A 22,920-nucleotide genomic window follows, 5' to 3' on the forward strand; every position below is an offset into this window, starting at 1 on the left:
TTCTTGTTCCGCTATTTCGCTGGTTCGCTTCGTGTTAAATCTGCGGGTTCTGCCTACAGAACTCATGTGAATACAATCTGTATGCATCTTTCTATCACATGAACTAATAAAAAATCTTTTTTTTTTCTATTTTACTATTAGGCTGTCAAAAAAGTCCTGCGGTATTTCCGCGAGGTGTCGATGTAAGCGCGTAGTTCTAGTTGTATTCATTGTATCGAGTCATACTATAGCTTGTTGGAAAGGTATTTTTGCGCGCTATAATATAGTCCTTGACAGTGTTTTGTTTGGTTAAGTCGTTCGTGAGTTATAGTGTTTTGTTTGGTTAAGTCGTTCGATAACACTCTCCTCTATGGAAGCAGAGTACGTATCTCTCTGTGAATCTTGTCAGGAGCTGGTATGGTTGAGGGCTTTGTTAAAGGATATGGATGAAGAGCAGAAAAAGGCAACAGTAATCTACGAAGACAATCAGAGCTGTATTTCTTTCGTAAAATCGGAACGAGCAACGAGACGGTCCAAACACATTGAAACCAAGGAGCAGTATGTGAAGAATCTATGTGACGACGGGAAAATTGAACTAAAGTATTGTCCAACGGATTCTATGGCAGCAGATTTACTTACAAAACCATTGGGAGCGCAGAAAATTCGACGGTTTGCAGAAATGATTGGAATGGAACTCGACGGTGCACACTGAGGAGGAGTGTTATAATTATCAGTGCGCCCCTCGTTATTCATGACTGCGCAGCAACATCTTACAGCGGAGCCAAAGTATTGCCAACCGTTATGAACAAAATGTGTTAAGTCGTTCGTGAGTTATAGTGTCGCAAATATGGAGCAAAATGAAGAGAAAATCCGACATATTTTACAGTACTACTATGACAAAAATGCATCTCAAACTGCCAATAAAATTTGTGCAGTTTATGGACCCGATACAGTTTCCATTTCCACCGCACAACGATGGTTTCAACGTTTTCGTTCTGGTGTAGAGGTCGTCGAAGATGTGCCACGCTCCGGAAGGCCTGTCGTCGAAAATTGCGACAAAATCGCTGAATTAGTCGAGAAAGACCGGCATAGTAGCGGCCAAGAGCTGGGGATAAGTCATACCGTTATTAACCATTTGAAGAAGCTTGGATTCACAAAGAAGCTCGATGTATGGGTACCACACACGTTGACGCAAAAAAACATCTTTGACCGTATCGACGCATGTGAATCGCTGCTGAATCGCAACAAAATCGACCCGTTTCTGAAGTGGATGGTGACTGGCGATGAAAAGTGGGTCACTTACGACAACGTGAAGCGCAAACGGTCGTGGTCGAAGCCCGCTGAAGCGGCTCAGACGGTGGCCAAGCCCTCATTAACGGCCAGGAAGGTTCTGCTGTGTGTTTGGTGGGATTGTCAAGGAATAATCTATTATGAGCTGCTTCCCTATGGCCAAACGCTCAATTCGGACCTGTACTGCCAACAACTGGACCGATTGAAGGTATCACTCATGAAAAAGAGGCCATCTTTGATAAAGAGAGGCCGCATTGTCTTCCATCAGGACAACGCCAGGCCACACACTTCTTTGGTGACGCGCCAGAAGCTCCGGGAGCTCGGATGGGAGGTTCTTTTGCATCCGCCGTATAGTCCGGACCTCGCACCAAGTGACTACCACCTGTTTTTGTCCATGGCGAACGAGCTAGGTAGTCAGAAGTTAGCCACAAAAGAGGCCTGTGAAAATTGGCTATCCGAGTTTTTTTTGCCAATAAGGAAGCGAGCTTTTATAACAGGGATATTATGAAGTTGGCATCTCGTTGGGAACAAGTCATCGAACAAAACGGCGCATATTTGACTTAAAACAGATGATTGTAACTAATTTTATGAACAAATGAATATTCAAAAAAAAAATACCGCAGGACTTTTTTGACAGCCTAATATTTTTGAAATATGCAGTCCGCGGGAGCTCCTCATGTGTGCTACTTTCATATTCCATATTTCGGTGAAGAAGTTCAACTATATGAATAAAAAAATTAATGTAGCCCTCAGTCAGTTCAATGCTATTATTAATAAATACGAAATTGAAAATGTAAAGATTAAAAAAAAATCAAAATGTAAAGCAGATTTCAAATATTTTTGATTGAAGGTGTAAGTATATTTTTCCATAATTTTTATTCAACGTGTCCACGTGGACATTGGGCCTGATTCTCGAATACACTTCACGGTGGAAATGAAATAAACGGCACACCTTTGAACTACGTTTTACGAGTTAGTGAAGTGTCGAAGATAATAATGTGTTTTCAGGCAGAATGAGCACTTTTCAAATAAAAAAAATGGGTGGGTTATATCTATGATATAACCGCAAGGTTGACGTGGGACTACCTTAGCTTAGTAATGATTTGTATGTATTGATTGAATTTTTGATCGAATGAAACAATTTCCGAATTCAATTGAATTCAATATATTTGCGTTGTGAGTAAAAAGTTTGAACAAATGCCATGTCTCTAGTGTCTGCACGATCTTACCAGGTACCTAAGTTTAGGAGACCGTGTTAGGGAAACGCATTCTAGTCTGCACAAAGGCAAGCGAGTATAAAAGTATTCGCAGTTTGCATGTATTTGCAATGCCGATTTCCCCAGACACCTTGGATTAGAAGTCTTTATAGTTAATCAGATTTCAGTCGGAACAAAAATACTCCCTACCTGCATGAATTTGCAATCCCAATTTCCCTAGACACCTTGTTTCTGAAGCCTGTGTTGGGGAAACATATTTTAGTCGGAACAAATTGCCCTCGACTTGCATGTATTAGCAATGCCAATTTTCCCTCGCTCCATGGATTTGAAGTCTGTGGTAGGGAAACACATTTGAGTCGGAACAAAAATGCCCCCGAATTGCATGTATTTGCAATGCCAACTTCCCCACGCTCCTTGGACTTGAAGTCTGTGTTAGAGAAACGCATTTCGGTGGGAACAAAAGCTGCCCCTACTTTCATGTATTGGTAATGTCGGTTTCGCCAATGCTGCTTGGTTTTGAAGTCTATGTTAGGGAACATATTCCGGAGAGAATAAAAGTCCCCCTACTCTCATGTATTTTCAATTCCGATTTCCCCAACGCTGCTTGGTTTTGAAGTCTGTGTTGGGGAAACCGTAAATCGGGCCAATCATAACGAGGCAGTTAGGGCGTTTAGATAACGCTTATCATTTTACAGTTATTCAATTATTTATCTAATGAAAATGACATTTTATTAATTGCGATAGATGCGTAGAAATATTCCCTATCAATTGATGCAAACATCTTTCCGATCCAGTAGAAAATGTTCGAGTTATAAGCATTCGAAATCTTGCATTTTTTCCTGCATGTTCTGTGTTTATGTTTTCATTTTACCCCCCATATATTCCGGTTAGACGTAGTCCCACGTCAAAATCATTAATGAAAATTAACTTCGTATCAAACTGGTATTCAATGTGAGTGGAAAACTTTGTTTTCTTCATGTGATATAATAATCTCATACAAAAATTTCATCTGGAGATAATTTGATATTATAATGATAAGTTTAGTGGGAAACTAATCTCGTATCCAGATGTCGACACCATACCGTTGTCATCGCGGATACGTTTCATTCCGTTTCCACCGTGAAGTGTATTCGAAGTGTATTCGAGAATCAGGCCCATTATCTTTACCTCCTATCCCCTCACCGTGGACATTCGTGGACATTTTCGTACCCCCTACTCCCTGAAGTTGTCTACGTGGTCGTGTTCTTTCAGGACAATGTCAAACCTCATGCCTCGTTAACGATTCCTATTACGACACCCATTGATGAGAAACCAAGAAAGTTGTAGGAGAATACAAATGAATCGTTTGTTTGAGAAATCCCATAAGTCCATTCGTCCGATTCGGGTTTTCAAAAATCTCAAATTTTAATGTCTGCGATACTGGTAAATGAAGTCCGAATGAGTTAATACTTTGCATTGGGTATATTATCGTGCAAATATTACGCAGCAATTTTGGATGAAAATCCAGATAACTATTATGTGTACCGGTAAGTTTCTTCGGTTTTACAACAGATGGCATAACTTGATTATTATTCCATTGAATCAAATTTCCAGATGCTCGTTGGAAAGTTACTGTCATTGCGCGTCTTTATCAGTATGTATGTAAACAACATAGTTTTTTGCCACTTCGAATATGTCGAATTTCGTACCAACGAGAGCGTTTTTGCGGGGAGTGTTACTTCATTACTTCAATTTGAAGAAAAAAGCTGCGGAAAGTCATCGCATTTTAGTGGAAGTTTATTGTGACCATGCTCCAACTGAGCGAACTTGTCAGACGTGGTTTGCAAGGTTTAAAAGTGGTAATTTTAACTTGGAAGATAAAGAACGTTCTGGACCGCCAAAAAAGCTTGAAGATGAATAATTGGAGGCTTTACTCGATCAAGATCCGTCACAAACGCAATAAGAACTTGCAGCTACACTCAGCAAACCATATCCGATTGATTAAAAGCAATGGGAATGACCCGAAAAAAGATAGGTCATTGGTGCCGTATGAATTAAAGCCACGTGACATCGAACGCCGTTTTTCACGTGCGAACAACTGCTCCAACGGCATAAAAGAAAGGGTTTTTTTTTTGCATCGAATCGTTACTGGCGATGAAAAGTGGGTCCATTACGACAATTCTAAACGTCAGGCAATATATGGATACCCTGGCCATGCATCAAAAACGACGGCCGCGCAGAATATTCACGACCAGAAGGTTATGTTGTCCATTTGGTGGAACCAGTGTGGGGTGTGGTGTATTATGAGCTTCTAAAACCGAATAAAACCATTACGAGGGACCTCTACCGACGATAATTGATGCGTTTGAGCCGTGCACTGAAGGAAAACGGCCACAATACGAGTAAAGACACGATAAAGTTATTTTGCAGCACGATAATGCTCTGCTGCATGTCGCGAAACCGGTCAAATGCTGAAGTTAAATTTGCAAGCATTTTTACTAATAAAGCGGGTATTTTTGAAAAAACACGAAGAAACGGTACTCCTATTATTTTTATTTGCACCCAAAAACTAACGTTTTACCTCGTATTCCGAAAAAGTCCCAGAGTGTCGATTTTTGACAATATTTTTTCGAGATGATAGTAGATCCCGACGTTTCATGCAATTTTAAGACAATTGTCATTGAATTTTTTGACGTAGGACTACGTCTAACCGAAAGATATAGGGGGTGAAATGGAAATCTAGGCACTGAACAAGTAGGAAAAAATGCAAGATTTGGAACGCTTATAACTCGAGCATTTCTCAATAGATCGCAAAGGTTTTTGCATCAATTGATAGGAAATATATCTACGCATCTATCATAACGAATAACATTTCATTTTTCTTGAGATAAATAATTGAATAATTGTGAAATATCAAGCATTGTCAAAATGCACTATGTGCCCATTTTTGATTGGTCCATTTTGTGCTCCTCAAATCGAACCGACCAAAACGGGCAACCAGAGCAGCAGCGAAATAGAATGAACCACGATTGGAAAGGAAAAAAATGAACGAAACATTGGTCGCAGTCTCACACATGCGTAATTCTCGAGCCAGCCAGTCAGCTTAAAAATCCTCGCTCCGCTGCCGTAACGATCATTCTCATTCAAACCGTACACCACATCGGTTCGCATCACAACACATCAACAAACCAACCCAAGCAGCCATGTCCGGACATGGTAAAGGAGGAAAAGTCAAGGGAAAGGCAAAATCCCGCTCGAACCGTGTTGATCTGGAGTTCCCCGCAAGGGTAGCCAGGCCGAGCGCGTTAATACCAGTGCACCAGTCCACCTAGCCGGCGTTATATAGTTTCGGCCGCCGAAGTGATCGAGTTAGCTGGTAAAGCTGCTCGCGACGATAAGAAAACCCGCATTCGGAACAGAACACATTCGGTTCTGTGGACATCAAGACAACAGGCAGTTGCAGCGAGTGGCGAGTGGCAAACGCAATCGTAAAACGGCATCAGGTAGCAGAAGAAAAAAGTTTGTTCTTTATACACACTGCTTTGGTGGCAAATCCAGAACAAGGCGGCATCGAGGGCGTTCGAAATGGTTTTTTTGACGTGGGACTACGTCTAACCGGAGTATATGGGGGGTAAAATGAAAACCTAAACACAGAACATGCAGGAAAAAATGAAAGATTCCGAATGCTTATAATTCGAACATTTCTTACTGGATCGAAAAGGTGTTTGCATCAATTGATAGGGAATATTTCTACGCTTCTATCGCTATTGATAAAATGTTATTTTTCATTCGCTAAACAAATGAATAATTGTAAAATGTTAAGCGTTATCTAAACGCCCTAACTGCTTCATTTTGATTGGCCCGATCCACGGTTTCCCTAACACAGCCATCAAAACCAAGCAGCCTTGGGGAAATCGGCATTGCAAATACATGAAAGTATGGGGACTTTTTTTCTCACCGAAATGTGTTCCCTAATACAGACTTCAAACCCAAGCAGCGTTGGAGAGATCGGCATCTCAAATACATGAAAGTCGGGGGTATTTTTGTTCCGACTAAAATGTGTTTCCCTAACACAGACTTCAAATACATGGAACTTAGGGAAATTGGCATTGCAAATACATGCAAGTCGGGGGTGTTTTTTTCCGACTGAAATGTGTTTCCCTAACACAGACTTCAAACCAAGATATCTGGGGAAATAGGCTCAGCAAATAAATGCAAACTGCGAGTACTTTTGTACTCGCTTGCCTTTGTGCAAACTAGAATATGTTTCCTTAAAACGGTCTTCCGGGGGTACTTCTGCACTCGCATGTTTTTTTTTTGCACTCCGAAAAGTGTTTTCCTAACACGGATTACAAAAGCAGGTACGAACACAACGCTTTGGCTCGGTTATTCAAGATTACATTGAAGGATATGCCTTCATAACCGTTTGCTACGATAACGCCTATTGATTAAACAATATGCGTTCAATGTACATGTCAAAATCGAAACTGAGTGCCTGAAGTTCATCAAATCAAGCAAATTCGCGGTTCAAGAAATACGTACACTTGAGAGATGCAAACTTCAGAAGGAAACGTAAAATAAAATAATCGTTTCATAATTCTTCCGTTCCCATAATTTGTCCTAGACATCATACCAAACGTAAAAGGACTGTCATTAAATTTACTTGTAACAAAGAACATAATCTATCACAATGCATGAATTGACCTTATATGGAATTATACAATATTTTTACTCACAAAGCAAATATATTGAATTCAATCAAATACGGGAATTGTTTCATCAACTCAATAATTTAATCAATACAAACGAATGATTGCTACGCTAAGGTAGTCCCACGTAAGCATTGCGGTTATATCATAGATATAACCCACCAATTTTTTCAAAACCACGAGTACTAAGTTTTCTAAATTGGAACCATTCCATAAAACAAGGCGCTTTTCAGGGTCATTAAACCTTCCAAAAAAGAGTTTAGGAAATACAGTTCAATGCTTTCTAAAACAATATCCAAAATAATAATAAAACACAAATTGATTTTTTCATAATTTGTTTGCCAGGATATGATGAGTATGTGAATTTGGCAGTTGTTCTGAGCTTATTGATTTTCACCAATTCTTAAATTGCTTCTAGATTGAAAGTACAGTAATTTACACTTATCTCAACATTTAGCTAATTGGACATGCATTAGTAATGCGACATATTTAGTTGGACATTTTTGTAAACATAGAGTTCGGGGTCCAAATTATGACCCCACATTGAAGGTCGACACTGTACCACTGTCATCGCAAATGTTCAATTACAGGTTAAAATTACCTCCAATCCGATACTGAGTGGTGGTAATGCGACGTGCCATTGAATGTAATTTACTGTAAAATATGTCACAAGCTGGATGGGAAGAAATTTTCCAACTGTGAAAGCTGTGGCGAGTGGCAAATGCAATCGCTAAACAGCAAGGTTTAGCCGAACAAGATGGGGATATCGAGTGATAACAAAACAATAAACTCTTTAGATTGAAGATAATTTTGTGATCCTGAAAAGGACCCTTTTTAGCCTGCATGTGAATCCAACGAGCGAACAAATCGTAATGAATGTATTTTTTTGCCATCGCTCCCTTTTAACGCTCATTCGTTCGTCTCGTTGGACTCGCCCCTCTGGCTGAGTCTGCCGATTTGTCTCTATCCTGTGAGTGTGTACCGCTAGAGTATAAAACACGCGGACCCCAAATAAATATCTTATTTTCTTTCAAACCGTAAACCCGTGTGGTTGTACGGCATCGGCATCGTGGACGTAACAAAGGAGGACAAGTTAAGGGAAAGGCAAAGTCTCACTCGAACCGTGCAAGTCTCCAGTTCCCTGTTGGTCGCATTCACTGATTGCTCCGCAAGGGTAACTAGGCCGAACGGATTGGTGCCGGAGCACCAGTATACCTAACAGCGATTATAGAGTTTCGGCCGTCGGAGTGCTCGAGTTGGCTTGCAAAGCTGCTCACGACAATCAGAAAACCCGCATCAAGAACAGAGCAGCTTCGGTTCTGCGCTCATCAAGGCAACAATTAGTTTCAGTGAGTGGCAAAGTGTTTCTCCGGCACGTCGCATCAAATGTAATTTACTGAACAACATGTCACAAGCTGGATGGGAAGAAATATTCCAACTGTGAAAGCTGTGGCGAGTGGCAAACGCAATAGCTAAACAGGAAGGTTTAACCGAACAAGATGGGAATATCGAGTGATAAAAAAAACACAACACCAAAGATTCTTTTCAGAACCATCAACATATTCATGAAGAGTAAACAGTAAACTAATCCAGTTTTAAGGTAGATAGGTAGCTATTCACGTAGGAGAAGAAAATAAAACAATATATTTAAAATATTTATTTAACAAAATCTGTCCCCTTTGTATAGTCCTACGTCACTCCGGTTATGTCCCCGACATTACCCACCCGTCTTTTTTCTCGAAAACCCTGATTTCCTTACTCCTCCCTTGGGCGATTTAAAAAAAAACTCAAATTTTGACCGCTTTGCGCCACTCTCCCTTAGGTCCGATTGAGCGATTTTTCATAGGGTGTTTTTTTGAGGTAGTGAACATTTTTTATGAGGTAACTTTTTGAAATTGGAGATCGTCATAGAACGTCTTTCATTTCTGTCCTGGGGTGTAAATTCAAAGTCTCGAAAACGAGGGGGTTACGTTTGAAGTACGAGGTTTTGAGCGTTAATAGCTCTCTACCGGATGAACGGAGTTTTATGAAAATAACATTATTGGAAAGATAAAAATCTACGAGAAATGTTTTTCACTTATTAACCATAAAAACTTGTTTCAATACTTCAAAACTACTTCGAAACCGAACTGTTTAAATCTTTATGAATAACGATAGCTTTTTGAAATTTCATTTCAGTCTCGATTGGTCTGCCGTTGATACATGATGCATGATGCGTTGGCTGGCCAACTTCTGTCCGTTTCTTTTTTGCTGCCGTGATGAACGGACATGCAAAATCTTTTACTTGTGAATGCACCCAAGGGGTAAAACATGATTTCGCACACATTTGGGCAGTTATTTAGGTGTTCTCGTGTTGATTTTTATATCCCGGAAAAGATATTTCGAATATACGGAGGATTGAATAAGGTTGTCTTGATGATTTGAGTGTCGTACGTCAAAAAGAGATCACAAACAAAAGAATATTATTTCGTATATATTTGAACAGATCGCAAGACGATTCCAAGGGAAAACAAAGTATCCATTCATCTATTTATTGAAAATTTATTTAGATGCAACTTCAAACAAATGATTACTTATCCAATAGTAGTCCTACGTTAACCTTGCGGTTAAATCACAGATAAAACTCACTCTTAGTTTCTTTCGTTTTGGGTGGGAAAAGCTTCATGAAAACTAAACCCTGAAGATGTCGTTATTATTTGTTATTCGGATATTTTTCATGAAGTAGCAGGCTATCGATCGCATTGCTCCATGTCAGTATCAAATGAAGGAGTTCAGGTTTTGTTGAGAAAGTGAAACAAAAAAGTCGTATCCATAGGGCTTGTGGACAACTCTTTAAGCTCATGAGGACAACAGGATTTTGGATCTTAAGTATGTGACATTTTTAGTACTGATTGATCTGTTCACTCGTTTTTCGCAGTTTTAACTGATCACTGAGGAATGTTTCTGAGCCACATAGATATGTTGTTAAAAGATTATCGCAAACTCGAAGGAGTGCTCATTATAATGCTGTGGAACCAATTTATGGGCTGATCACAGCCACTACCATCAGTTTCTGATTCAATACTTCTGTGTTATCTGTACTTCTATTGCGTTAAATTACATGAAATAGATCTAGCGCAGAATATTTTCAAACCAAAGGACCATCTCTGTCTCAGACTCAGACTCAATGCACTGGTATTTTTTTTTGCTGTTAAAAGGAACTGTCGAAACGGCCATTAAGAAGGTTTTATTAAGATCCAACGATTAAAAATTTGCTACTAAAAGGAGAATTCCTCGTAAGCTGAACAGACCAGACGAAAAACCTTCCGGACCCGGTCCAACGATGGAATAGGGAATGTTAAAGTGTATTGGCCATTTTAATCGGGAATTACAAGAACGGTCAAAATCGTCTAAAGAAGAAACCGAAAATTTTAAAGCAATTCAAGTTATTCACATGTTATGAGTACCTGACAGCGAACTGAAAAAATCGATTTGACAAACTGCAAATACGAAGTTTCGGGAAAGTTTTTGCTAAAAATACCAAGACTCCTTAGACATTTGAAAGCCGCTGAATTTAATTCTAATGATGTCATAAATGAGATTGCATTGGATGTGCTACAGTTCACCATGAAGAGGGACTTCCAAGAATCGGTTCCAAATCCTACAGTAAATTTGAAGCTTTTTATAACCGTGTACGTTTCTGTGGCATCTTGTGGAGAGGCTTATCAGAATTGAAATTAATTAAAAATTGCGGTCAACGATGGGTCAGACATGTTTAATACGTTGAGCCCCGTACCGTTATTGCTGCGCATTCCAATGAGCCTGCAACAAGAGAACGAAAGCGCACGGGAAGCACTTTTTTCCCATTTGTTTATTTTAGGCTCATTAGAATTTTAGCTGTAACAGAGTCGAATTTTAATCGTGTACATGTCACATGTTTATTGTAAAATATAGACTTTTCTTTCACTGTCTTTTCAATTCGTAACAACGATTCGGGAGTTTTCTAGGAACGGGATTTTCGGGGTGCACAGTAGACACTGATTTCACCACGCGGTTTTCTTCGGATGGGGGAAAACGATCAAAAAACATCCGAAGGGGTTGGTGGTTTGTAACAGACTAACTTTATTTTATACTCGTGTGTATACAATGGATATGCTTTTGTGTATATTTGTATGAGTGAATGGAACGTGAATGCAAAACCTGCTAGGGTGGCTCAAATTATTAAGTGTGTTGGGTTGTTCACAAATATAAAATGAATTCAGTATTTCTATCTCTTCATGTTTAACATTCCGGCCGCCAAGAATAGCTTATTCTTCATCGGGGTTACTGTCGTCTGCAGACGAGGATGGTTGCTGTACTGATTCTGGACCGACCTCCACCGGTAGCATGTAGAGTTTGCTTACAGCTCTCTTCGTGACTGGTCCTAACCGAAGCAACACGGACGAGTCCATCGGTTCCAGGATGGATGTCAACAATTCTTCCGATGGACCACTTCTGTGGCGGCATGTTTTCATCTCGTAACAAAACGATGGCACCACGGACAAGGTTGGCCGTACAGTTCGACCAGCGATAACGGTTGTGAAGAGCGCTGAGGTAATCTTTCTGCCAACGTTGCCAAAACTGCTGCGATAGACACTGGACACGTTGCCAGCGAGACAGTCGGTTTTCTGGAACGTTCTCCAAGCTGGGTTCTGGAATAGCGTTGAGCGGTCTTCCAACCAGGAAATGTCCTGGGGTTAAAGGCTGCAAGTCTTGAGGGTCTTCTGACATTACAGTGATAGGTCTCGAATTTAACGTAGCCTCAATTTGAATGAGAGCGGTTCGGAATTCAGTTTCTGTCAGCATAGCGTTTGTCATGATGCGACGGAGATGGAACTTCATTGATTTTACAGCCGCTTCCCAGATTCCGCCTAGTGACGGCGACCCAGGAGGTATGAAGTGGAATGCGATGTTACTTGCAGCACACTCTTGGGCTATAATGTTCTTATCCTGCTGGGAAATGAACAGTGTGCGAAGTTCTGCTAACTCACGTTGAGCTCCTACAAAGTTGCGACCGTTGTCACAATATATGTTGCTGGGTTTGCCACGTCGTCCAGAGAATCGGTGCAAACTAGCAATGAATGCTTCAGACGTCAGATCGGGAACAAGGTCAAGGTGTACCGCTTTTACAGCAAGGCACACATAGACTGCTACGTACGCATTAACGGGAGCTGCTCTTTTGTTTGGTGCACGAAGGAAAATAGGGCCGGCGAAATCAACACCGACATTCTCAAACGGAAACGCTCTGGTTACTCGTACCGGTGGGAGATCACCCATTAGTTGCTCTAACGATTTCGGAGAGGCACGAGCGCAGGTAACACAACGGTGTACGGTAGAACTGGCGAGATTCCGACCATTCAGTGGCCAGAAACGACGACGTAGAGATGAGAGAAGAAGATTCGGGCCACCGTGAAGCGTTTTCAGATGCTCGAGAGAGGCGATCATTCTAGTGAGCTTATGGTTTGCAGGTAGCACTACAGGGTGCCGTTTATCAACAGCGAGGGACGAATGATGGAGCCGGCCGCCAACTCGGATCAGTCCATCGTCGAGTTGCGGGTTCAGGAAACGTAGCTTAGATTTTTTGCTAACAGCTTCGTTTCGAGTGAGTTGCTTCAATTCAGGACCAAAAGAATCTTCTTGCACACGACTTATCAAACCGAATAACGCACGATCGATTTCCGACACCGACAATGGACCGATTACGCGTTCACCCTTTGTTCGACGGGTGTTGTAACGAAAACGATGCCACCACACGCACACGCGAATGAGAGAAGTGAGACTTGAATAGCGATCAATAATGTCCTTTGGCTCTGTAAAGACAGGCAACGCGACGACCTTACGGAACTCTGGATCGTTCGGATCCTGTTTTCGCGAAACGTACTTTGGTGGCCATGATTCACTTGACGATCTTATCCATACGGGTCCATTCCACCACAAAGCATTTTTGACGAGGTTTTCAAGGCTGGTTCCTCTTGACAACAGATCAGCGGGATTGTCGTTGGAGGGTACGTGATTCCAGATGGCGGTAGAGGTTATTTCTTGAATCTCAGCAACCCGGTTGCTGACGAATGTTTTCCAGGTAGAAGGTAGAGCTGAAATCCAGTCCAGCGTTATATTTGAATCTGTCCAAAGATATATTGGAGCTTCAAGCGATGTGCATTTTTGTACTTGTGCGAGTAGATGAGCAAGGAGTAGGGCAGCGGATAACTCTAATCTCGATATTGACTTACTGCTGAGAGGAGCTACACGCGATTTGGCCGTTAGCAGTTGGACATAGCAATGACCATTCGCGTCAATCGATCTGATATACAAACAGGCGCCATATGCCTGCAGGGAGGCGTCGCTAAAACCATGGATTTCTAACCTTCGGTGCGGTGAGAGCATGACCAATCTTGGAATGCGAAGTTCTTTTAAATGACAAATATCTTGCTGGTACAATGTCCATTCTTCTTCAAAGTGGACTGGAAGCGGTGTGTCCCATTCAAGTTGGCACTTCCAGAGAGCCTGTATAATAATCTTCGCGCGTACAACTGTTGGACCTAGCAGACCGAGTGGATCGAACAAGCTACTCATCTGCGACAAAACGGTTCTCTTGGTGATTGGCAATCTATTTTTCCACTTTGGAGATTTGAATAACAATTGATCTGTGGCTGGTTCCCAACGTAGACCAAGGGCAGCAACTGAGGTTTCTCGATCAAGATCTAGCAGCATACGCGTTTCTCGAAGTTGTTCTGGAACGACATCTAGAATATCTTGGCAGTTCGACGACCACTGTCGAAGAGGGAATCCTCCAGCATTCAGAAGCTCTATCATCTCTTTCACGATCAGCTTTAACTGTTTCACGTCGTTGGAACCGGTGAGGAGGTTGTCCACATAAAAATCCTTTAGAAGATATTCAGCTGCGTGTGGATACCTGGATTTTTCTTCAGTAGCAAGCTGTTTCAATACGCGAGTTGCCAGGAAAGGCGAATTATTCAAGCCGTACGTGATGGTAACTAATTGATACACTTTCAAGCGGAGTTCAGGGTCATCACGCTACAATATGCGCTGCAACGGTTGATCCAAGGGGTGGACGAGAATCTGTCTGAACATCTTCTTGATGTCAGCAGTTACGACGAAACGATGGAGTCTAAATCGGATTACTATTTCCACTAGCATTTCTTGGATTGTTGGACCAGGAATCATAACGTCATTAAGCGACAAACACGACCGTGATTTACAGGATGCATCGAACACGATTCTGAGCTTGGTGGTTGTACTTTCAGGTTTTAAGACCCCGTGGTGTGGGAGTATAAACTGCGGTCTGACGTTTAGTTCCTCTTCTGTCACTTCACGCATATGTCCCATTGCAATGTATTGGGCGACGAAATTCTGGTACAATTTTCTTTTCTGTGGATCCGACATCAGAGAACGCTCCAACGAATAGAAGCGTCTGGTAGCTTGGTACATGTTGACATCCAACTGCGGGACGAGTTCTTCTCTTTTTGGAAGTCTGACAATATATTTTCCTTCTGGTGTCCGTGTGGTGTTGGCCAGGAAGTGCTCCTCACAAAACTTATCCGTTGCTGACCAACCCTTGTTATCACGAACGGTTTCTAGCTCCCAAAACTTTCTCAGCATTTCTTCTACACGAGCTGCGCTACTCATTAGGCAGGTACGTGGGTCAGCATGATCATGATCTTGAATAGTGCATGGACCTGACACGACCCATCCGAAGACGGAATTCTGTAAAACCGATAACTGCTCACCAAGCTGGATACGGCCATAGCGAAGTGTATCAAAAAAGTATTGAGCTCCCAAGATGAGGTCAATCTCATTCGACACATGAAACGTTGGATCAGCAAGACGCACTGTTTCAGGAATCTTCCATTCCCGGATGTTGATTGACGATCCTGGTAGCTTGATGGCGAGAGAGGGTAGGACGAGAAGCTGTGATTCAATTACATACGGAGAAACTCTTGACGATACCTTAGCGGTAACGGAATGCGTGGCCGTGGTGGTTGACTGACCTATACCACAAACTAAAACAGGAGCAGGAGCACTTGAACGTGGAAGTTGGAGTTTCTCGCAAAGAGCTTTCGTGATGAAGTGGCTCTGGGACCCAGAATCAAGGAGACAACGAGCCGGAACTTTATGACCTCGAGCATCCTCAATTTCTATTAGTGCGGTTGGAAGAATTACAGCAGTCTGTACATTTTCCTTGTCACATGTCATCATGGCATAATGCAAATTTGCGTAACTGTTGGCACTGTAGAACATTGTGTGGGATGGGAACCGACAACCGGGGAAAACCTTGGAGGTTGGTACGGCTTGTGTACCGGCGATGCATTAGTATTCACTACAGGAGGCGGAGTCGGCTGACTAGGATTCGAGGCTTGTGGACCAGGAACAGGCTGGCGAATAAACTGTGCTCCATGGAGAAGAGTGTGATGTTTCTTCGGACAGCGGTTGCATGGCTTGCTTTGACAAAACTTGGCAAAGTGCTGTGCTACGGAGACAATTAGCACATAATTTCTTCGACTTCACGAACTCAAACCGTAATTGCTCGGATAATTTTTGAAACTCAGGGCAATGATACAGGAAATGACTCTGATTGCATTTTTCACATTTCCTGGTAGATTCCGCGACTGGCGAGGAGGATGAGGAGCTAAAATGAGCGGCGGATTTCGTTAGTTTTACTTTAGGATCATACTCTCGACTGGAACCAGGAAACGGGCTGACACACTGCAGAACTCTTGCATAATTCTGTGAATAATTCACCATCGATACGAACGTCGGCATATCATCTTCATCAGTTTCACAAAATGCCGCACCGCTAAGGACGTTGGCGACATTGTCACTATCCAGCCGAGCACAGTAGCTTTCCCATTCTTTCAGTGTGTGTACATCCAAACGGGTTGACAACTGGTAAATTAACAACGAATCCCAGGAATCAGTATCTTCTCCAAGCCGCTTTAAAACCGAAATTTGTTGTTCGAATTTGTCCACTAAATTGAGTAACTCGTCAGCTGACTGTTTCTTCATACCGGGTACCGCGAACAACGATTTAATATGACACCGAATGAGTTGTCGCTTATTTTCATAACGCAGCTTCAGTGCCCTCCAAGCATCACGATATCCATCCTCACTAACCGAAATCGAATCAATAATCCTCGTAGCTTCACCCTGAACTAATCCTTTAAGATACTGGAACTTATCGACATTGCTAATCTCGGCACGATTACCGATGGCAGAATCAAAAGCATCGCGAATAACATACCAGTCTGCTTGTTTTCCACTGAACCGAGGCAAATTAATTTCAGGAAATCGAATGTGACTGGATGGTCTGATATATTGCGTGGGCGGATTAACAGGTTGTGTATTTTGTCTGAGATGTTTCGATAAAAATGCACGCAACGCGAAATACTTCGTGTCGAATTTCATACGTTCCTCTCTAAGATCGTCACCGTGCGTGGCCTCGAGAATACACACCGTATGACGATATTCTTTAGCTATTTCATCAAGCCTTTCTGACCATGATCCTAATAATTCTGAATGCTGTCCTGCTTTTGCCTCTTTCCCAAGAGCTATTAACAATTCAATTGACTCCCACAAATGCTCTTTACTTCTCCGCAGAAAATCTGCTTCCTTATCACGCTCAACCTTGATCATTTTGCTTTTAACGTGGCTCTACACGGTATGCGAATACAGAACGAATCTCTCACTCGTGTCAGCACACGGATGAAACGACCGCACTGGGAAAAACGAAGCGGTAAACACTGCTATCTAACCGACGTCGATGAAACTAACACGAGCCAATTTACGAAATGGCGAACTACGACGCGAGTCGTGTGCAAGAGAGAAAGAGAAGCAAGGTACTCACTCAATGCTGCGCGGCTGCTTACGGCGATTCCAAAGGTGGCTGGGGAACAACAATACTAGGGACCTGCGTGGAAAATGAAACGCCGACAAGCGAACAGAAGACTCGCTCTCCTCTCTTGGATTTCCGGTTGCCTCTAACGGCGGCAGCAAAAAAGCAGCACTCACATGTGCCGACTCAATGCTGGAATTTTCTTGAATCTTCACGAAACACAAACACCGAGTTCCATTTTCGATGTTCACTCACACACTTGCACGTTCGAATTGCGTTGCGATTCTTCGTGTGGAATTTTTTCGCAGGATCACAAAATGGCGTCAGCAGCAAATTATTCCGTTTTTCATAGCACGTTTTTCGGAATTCCACAGGATATTTTTTATTCGTCTTTCACTGTGTAATTTTCTGTTTGAGCGACTTTGGTTGATGTACAGCAATTTTCACGCTCTTTTCACTGTTTGCGGAACACTCACGAGGTTCGAAAACGCTAAATCCTCGATTCTAGAACTTTCGGTAATTACACGCGAAGTCAAACAGTAAGAATTCCGAATAATTCAAAAGGATCTCGGATCCGGCTCGAAGAACCATGTAAAATATAGACTTTTCTTTCACTGTCTTTTCAATTCGTAACAACGATTCGGGAGTTTTCTAGGAACGGGATTTTCGGGGTGCACAGTAGACACTGATTTCACCACGCGGTTTTCTTCGGATGGGGGAAAACGATCAAAAAACATCCGAAGGGGTTGGTGGTTTGTAACAGACTAACTTTATTTTATACTCGTGTGTATACAATGGATATGCTTTTGTGTATATTTGTATGAGTGAATGGAACGTGAATGCAAAACCTGCTAGGGTGGCTCAAATTATTAAGTGTGTTGGGTTGTTCACAAATATAAAATGAATTCAGTATTTCTATCTCTTCATGTTTAACATTTAGCATATTTATAATTATGTCACATGTATATCATATTTATAATTAGCACATTACACAGTTGCCATTATTCGGCGGCGTAAGAGTATTACCTTCTATACCAATGCATATGGTACATTTACATAGTAGCCATCTAGGCGTAAGAGTATTCTTTCTTATCTTCCATTTTCCAGTTAGACCACCGGACAGCGGAGACAGTTGATTGAACATTGTTGAGTTATTAATAGAACAGCAGCCCGATGTGTCTTGCAGAGCAGAGCAGTTGTATGGATGAATCGATCTTATGTCGACCGTGGATCGATCTCCATCGTAGATGATTGTTGCGTGGACGTAGTTATTCTGTAATTACACTTCTTCTTCTTCTTCAATGGCACTAACGTTCCTAGAGGAACTTCGCCGTCTCAACGTAGTATTACTTGCGTCATTTTTATTTGTACTTAGTTGAGATTTCTATGTCAAATAACACGCCTTGAATGCATTCTGAGTGGCAAGCTCTAGAATACGCGTGATCACAGTGCTGTAATTACACAAAGATGGTCAATGAGGACCCAGAGTTTTGAACTCACGATCGATCGCTTACTAAGCGAACACGCAACGAATCTGGCTACGGAGACCCCCAACGGGAAGCACTTGTACAATATCAATTTCGGTGACGTCTCCGTCTCAATTTGTAAAACGTTTTCGGGCGAGACATAAAGGCCCGTTGGTTGGACCTGACCAACAGGTATCATTAGTACATGTGAAGTCACCATTTCATTTATTGACCTTTGTACTAGTTTTTAATCAATTACCTTTATTTAACGTGTTTAATTTATATAAATGTCCGCCGTTCCTTTGTCTTATTTTTAATCTTTTATTAGAACTGTAGGTTAAGGTAAGATTGTTTTAACCAGATTTTACCATGCTGACCGGTGTATTTTTGGTATATTGTTATTACTGGTACAGTTTAAACCGAGAACAAATAAATGTCGTGAGACCGAACAAACAATTGTCCTCTCAAGTGGGAAAGTGGCGTGTGATGACTAGCTTCTGGACAAATACCTATAAAGTTCACACAACTTGTTTCCTGTTTAACGGTCCCTTCCCCCACCCCTAATTCCTAGTCTAATTGGTTACGTGTCCGCTACTAAGCGACTGATCATAAGCTCATAACTCAGGGCCTTCAACCGACCATCTTTGTGTGTTATTCTAGCTACTACGTCCACGCAACGCCCATCATGTAACGGTAATCTTAGTCCCTTACCGCTCACATTACGATCTGCTGCATCGGTAATTGGCACTATTGATAACACAACAATGGAAATCTCAACAGTCTCACTTTGTATGGTCCAACTGTGAAAATTCGAACAATAGGAATATACTCACGCCGAAAAAGGTGACATGTGTGTCAATAGAATACGCCTACATGACTACTGTATAATAAAAATGCGAAAAGATCTTGGCCTACATCCTTACAAGATCAAATTGACGCAAGAACTGGAGCCGCTTGACCACCAGAAGCGTCGTATGTTCGTGAATTGGGCTGAATCATCTTCTGCGATGTGGCTCATTTCTGGCTGAATGGCTTCGTCAATAAGCAAATATGCGTTATTTATTGGCAGCATTCCACACGTACTCCATGAGTCACCATAGCATCTAGAAAAAAACTTGAAAATGATCCAGATTTTCATCGAAAAATCATCTTCTGCGATGTGGCTCATTTCTGGCTGAATGGCTTCGTCAATAAGCAAATATGCGTTATTTATTGGCAGCATTCCACACGTACTCCATGAGTCACCATAGCATCTAGAAAAAAAACACGGTTTGGTGTAGTTTATGGTCCGGCGGCGTCATTGGACCGTACTTCTTCCGTGATGATCAAGATTGGCACGTTACTGTGAATGGAAATCGCTACCGCTCAATGATAAGCGAATATTTTTGGCCCGAATTGGATGATATGGACTTGGACAATATGTGGTTTTAACAGGACGACACCACAAGCCACACAACGAATTTAACAATCGATTTATTGAAAACCAAGTGTGGTGAGCGTGTTATCTCACGAAATTGCCCATTCAATTGGCCGCCTCGGTCGTGCGATTTGACGTCGTTAGACTATTTCCTGTGGGGCTACGACAAGTTTTGGTCTATGCCAACAAGCTAGCGACGATTGATGAACTTCGTACGAATATCGAATGAAATTACAGCAGTATTGGCCGATTTATGCTTGAAGACTGTCAAAAATTGGGTTCATCGTCTGGACTTCTGCAAGCGTGCCCGTGGTGGCCATGCAAAAGAAATCGAGTTCCATACATAATGGCATCAAATGTACTTTCACATTCTTTCTTTCTTTGTTTTTAAGAGGCTTTAAACTTTGCAGTTCATTCGCCTCTACTTTCACATTAATAAAGAATTTCATTGACATTCAAAAGCTTTTTTGTTTTAATTAAAAAAAACTTTTGTAGCGCTCTTATTGAAAACCCCGATACAACAAAATTATCGTAGATTGAAATGTACACGAATAAATTTGGCTTTGTTACAGTTGAATTGCTAAATGAGCCTAATGAAATAAACAGATCGGATCTTGAGATCTAAACCTTTGAATAAATAGCTAGGAACATAGAATAACTGATAGTATGGGTTCCAAGTTTAATAAGAATATATGTATAAGAATCATCAGACAAATGAATAAGTTGAGGCTTGAGTAAAATTTTCCCGCGCTAGTAAATCAGATTTTTCTATGCCACAAATATTTTGAATGGTACAAATTCGGCACAGATTTTTGAAAGATAAAACTCAGATGAAAAAGATTTGTACCCCAGAATAATATGTGGCAACATTGTTTATAAATAGTGAATTAACAATATCCTAACCTAATTTTAAATATAAACACTATAACAAAATTATCCTTTTTAAACGGTTTTATTTAGTTTGCCCTGTAATCTGTTTGTATGTTTGTATGTTTGTAACATGTTTGTCTGTAGCGATGACCCACATTAATAGAAATTTGACCCCCTTTCTGTTGACCGATTAGAATTTGGAACACACCTTTATCTCTGTAGTCATTATAAAACTGCGTATTTCATGATCTTGAAAATCCAAAATGGCGACCGCTATAAAATGGCGGATCACATATTTTCTCAAAACCTCATCGATGTGGGTTTCCCAAAACCCCATCAATATGGGTATCAAGTGAAAGGGCTTGACTAGTAGAACACAGTTCTTTATGAAAAATGCAAATCCAAGATGGATGCCACTACAAAATGGCGGATTATATATTTTCTCAAAACCTCATAAATATGGGTATCGAATGAAAAGGCTTGACTAGTAGAATACGGTTATTTATGAAAAATGCAAATCCAAGATGGCTGCCACTACAAAATTGTGGACTACATATTTTCTCAAAACCCTATTATTATGAGTATAAAATGAGAGGGCTTGACTAGTAGAACACAGTAATTTATGAAAAATGCAAATCCAAGATGGCTTCCACTACAAAATGGCGGATCACATATTTTCTCAAAACCTCATCGATATGGGTTTCCCAAAACCCCATCAATATGGATATCAAATGAAAGGGCTTGACTAGTAGAACACAGTTATTTATGAAAAATGCAAATCCAAGATGGATGCCACTACAAAATGGCGGATTATATATTTTCTCAAAACCTCATAAATATGGGTATCGAATGAAAAGGCTTGACTAGTAGAATACGGTTATTTATGAAAAATGCAAATCCAAGATGGCTGCCACTACAAAATTGTGGACTACATATTTTCTCAAAACCCTATTATTATGGGTATAAAATGAGAGGGCTTGACTAGTAGAACACAGTAATTTATGAAAAATGCAAATCCAAGATGGCTTCCACTACAAAATGGCGGATCACATATTTTCTCAAAACCTCATCGATATGGGTTTCCCAAAACCCCATCAATATGGGTATCAAATGAAAGGGCTTGACTAGTAGAACACAGTTATTTATGAAAAATGCAAATCCAAGATGGATGCCACTACAAAATGGCGGATTATATATTTTCTCAAAACCTCATAAATATGGGTATCGAATGAAAAGGCTTGACTAGTAGAATACGGTTATTTATGAAAAATGCAAATCCAAGATGGCTGCCACTACAAAATTGTGGACTACATATTTTCTCAAAACCCTATTATTATGGGTATAAAATGAGAGGGCTTGACTAGTAGAACACAGTAATTTATGAAAAATGCAAATCCAAGATGGCTTCCACTACAAAATGGCGGATCACATATTTTCTCAAAACCTCATCGATATGGGTTTCCCAAAACCCCATCAATATGGATAGCAAATGAAAGGGCTTGACTAGTAGAACACAGTTATTCATGAAAAATGCAAATTCAAGATGGCTTCCACTACAAAATGGTGGACTACATATTTTCTCAAAACCCTATTATTATGGATATAAAATGAGAGGGCTTGACTAGTAGAACACATTAATTTATGAAAAATGCAAATCCAAGATGGCTTCCACTACAAAATGGCGGACTACATATTGTCTCAAACCCCTATTATTATGGGTATCAAATGAAATAGCTTGACTAGTAGATCACGGTTATTTATGGAAAATGCAAATCCATTAAATCCTACCAAATGACGGACTACATATTATGTCAAAACCTCATTAATATGGGTATCTAATGAAAGGACTTGAATAGTAGATCACAGTAGATCATGAAAAATCCAAATCCAAGATGGCCGCAATCACAAAATACCAAATTACTTTATTAAACGGTTTTATTTAGCTTGAACTGTTTATATGTCTGTAGGGTTGTCCCACATTAATAGAGTTTTGACCAATAGGAACTGACCGAATTTACAAAACACCTTTATCCCTGCTGTCATTTTAAAACTGGTTATCTTGAAAAATCCAATTTGGCCGCCGTTACAAGATAATTGATCCCATATCATCATAAAAAAAAGTTGA

General features: G+C 40.9%; 1 protein-coding gene across 1 annotated transcript; it reads right to left on the reverse strand.

The window, feature by feature from the left end:
• Window positions 1-11,460: 11,460 nt before the first annotated feature.
• LOC129773872 (uncharacterized) lies at window positions 11,461-16,843 on the reverse strand. Its single transcript, XM_055777533.1, has 5 exons — window positions 15,799-16,843; window positions 15,485-15,680; window positions 14,336-15,440; window positions 11,927-14,227; window positions 11,461-11,883 (listed from the first exon to the last, which is right to left on the reverse strand). Exons 1-5 carry the CDS (start codon window positions 16,841-16,843, stop codon window positions 11,461-11,463), a joined length of 5,070 nt encoding a protein of 1,689 aa, XP_055633508.1.
• Between the last annotated feature and the right edge of the window lie 6,077 nt (window positions 16,844-22,920).

This window comes from Toxorhynchites rutilus, chromosome 3, assembly GCF_029784135.1.
Source record: "Toxorhynchites rutilus septentrionalis strain SRP chromosome 3, ASM2978413v1, whole genome shotgun sequence".
Lineage (NCBI taxonomy): Eukaryota > Metazoa > Arthropoda > Insecta > Diptera > Culicidae > Toxorhynchites > Toxorhynchites rutilus.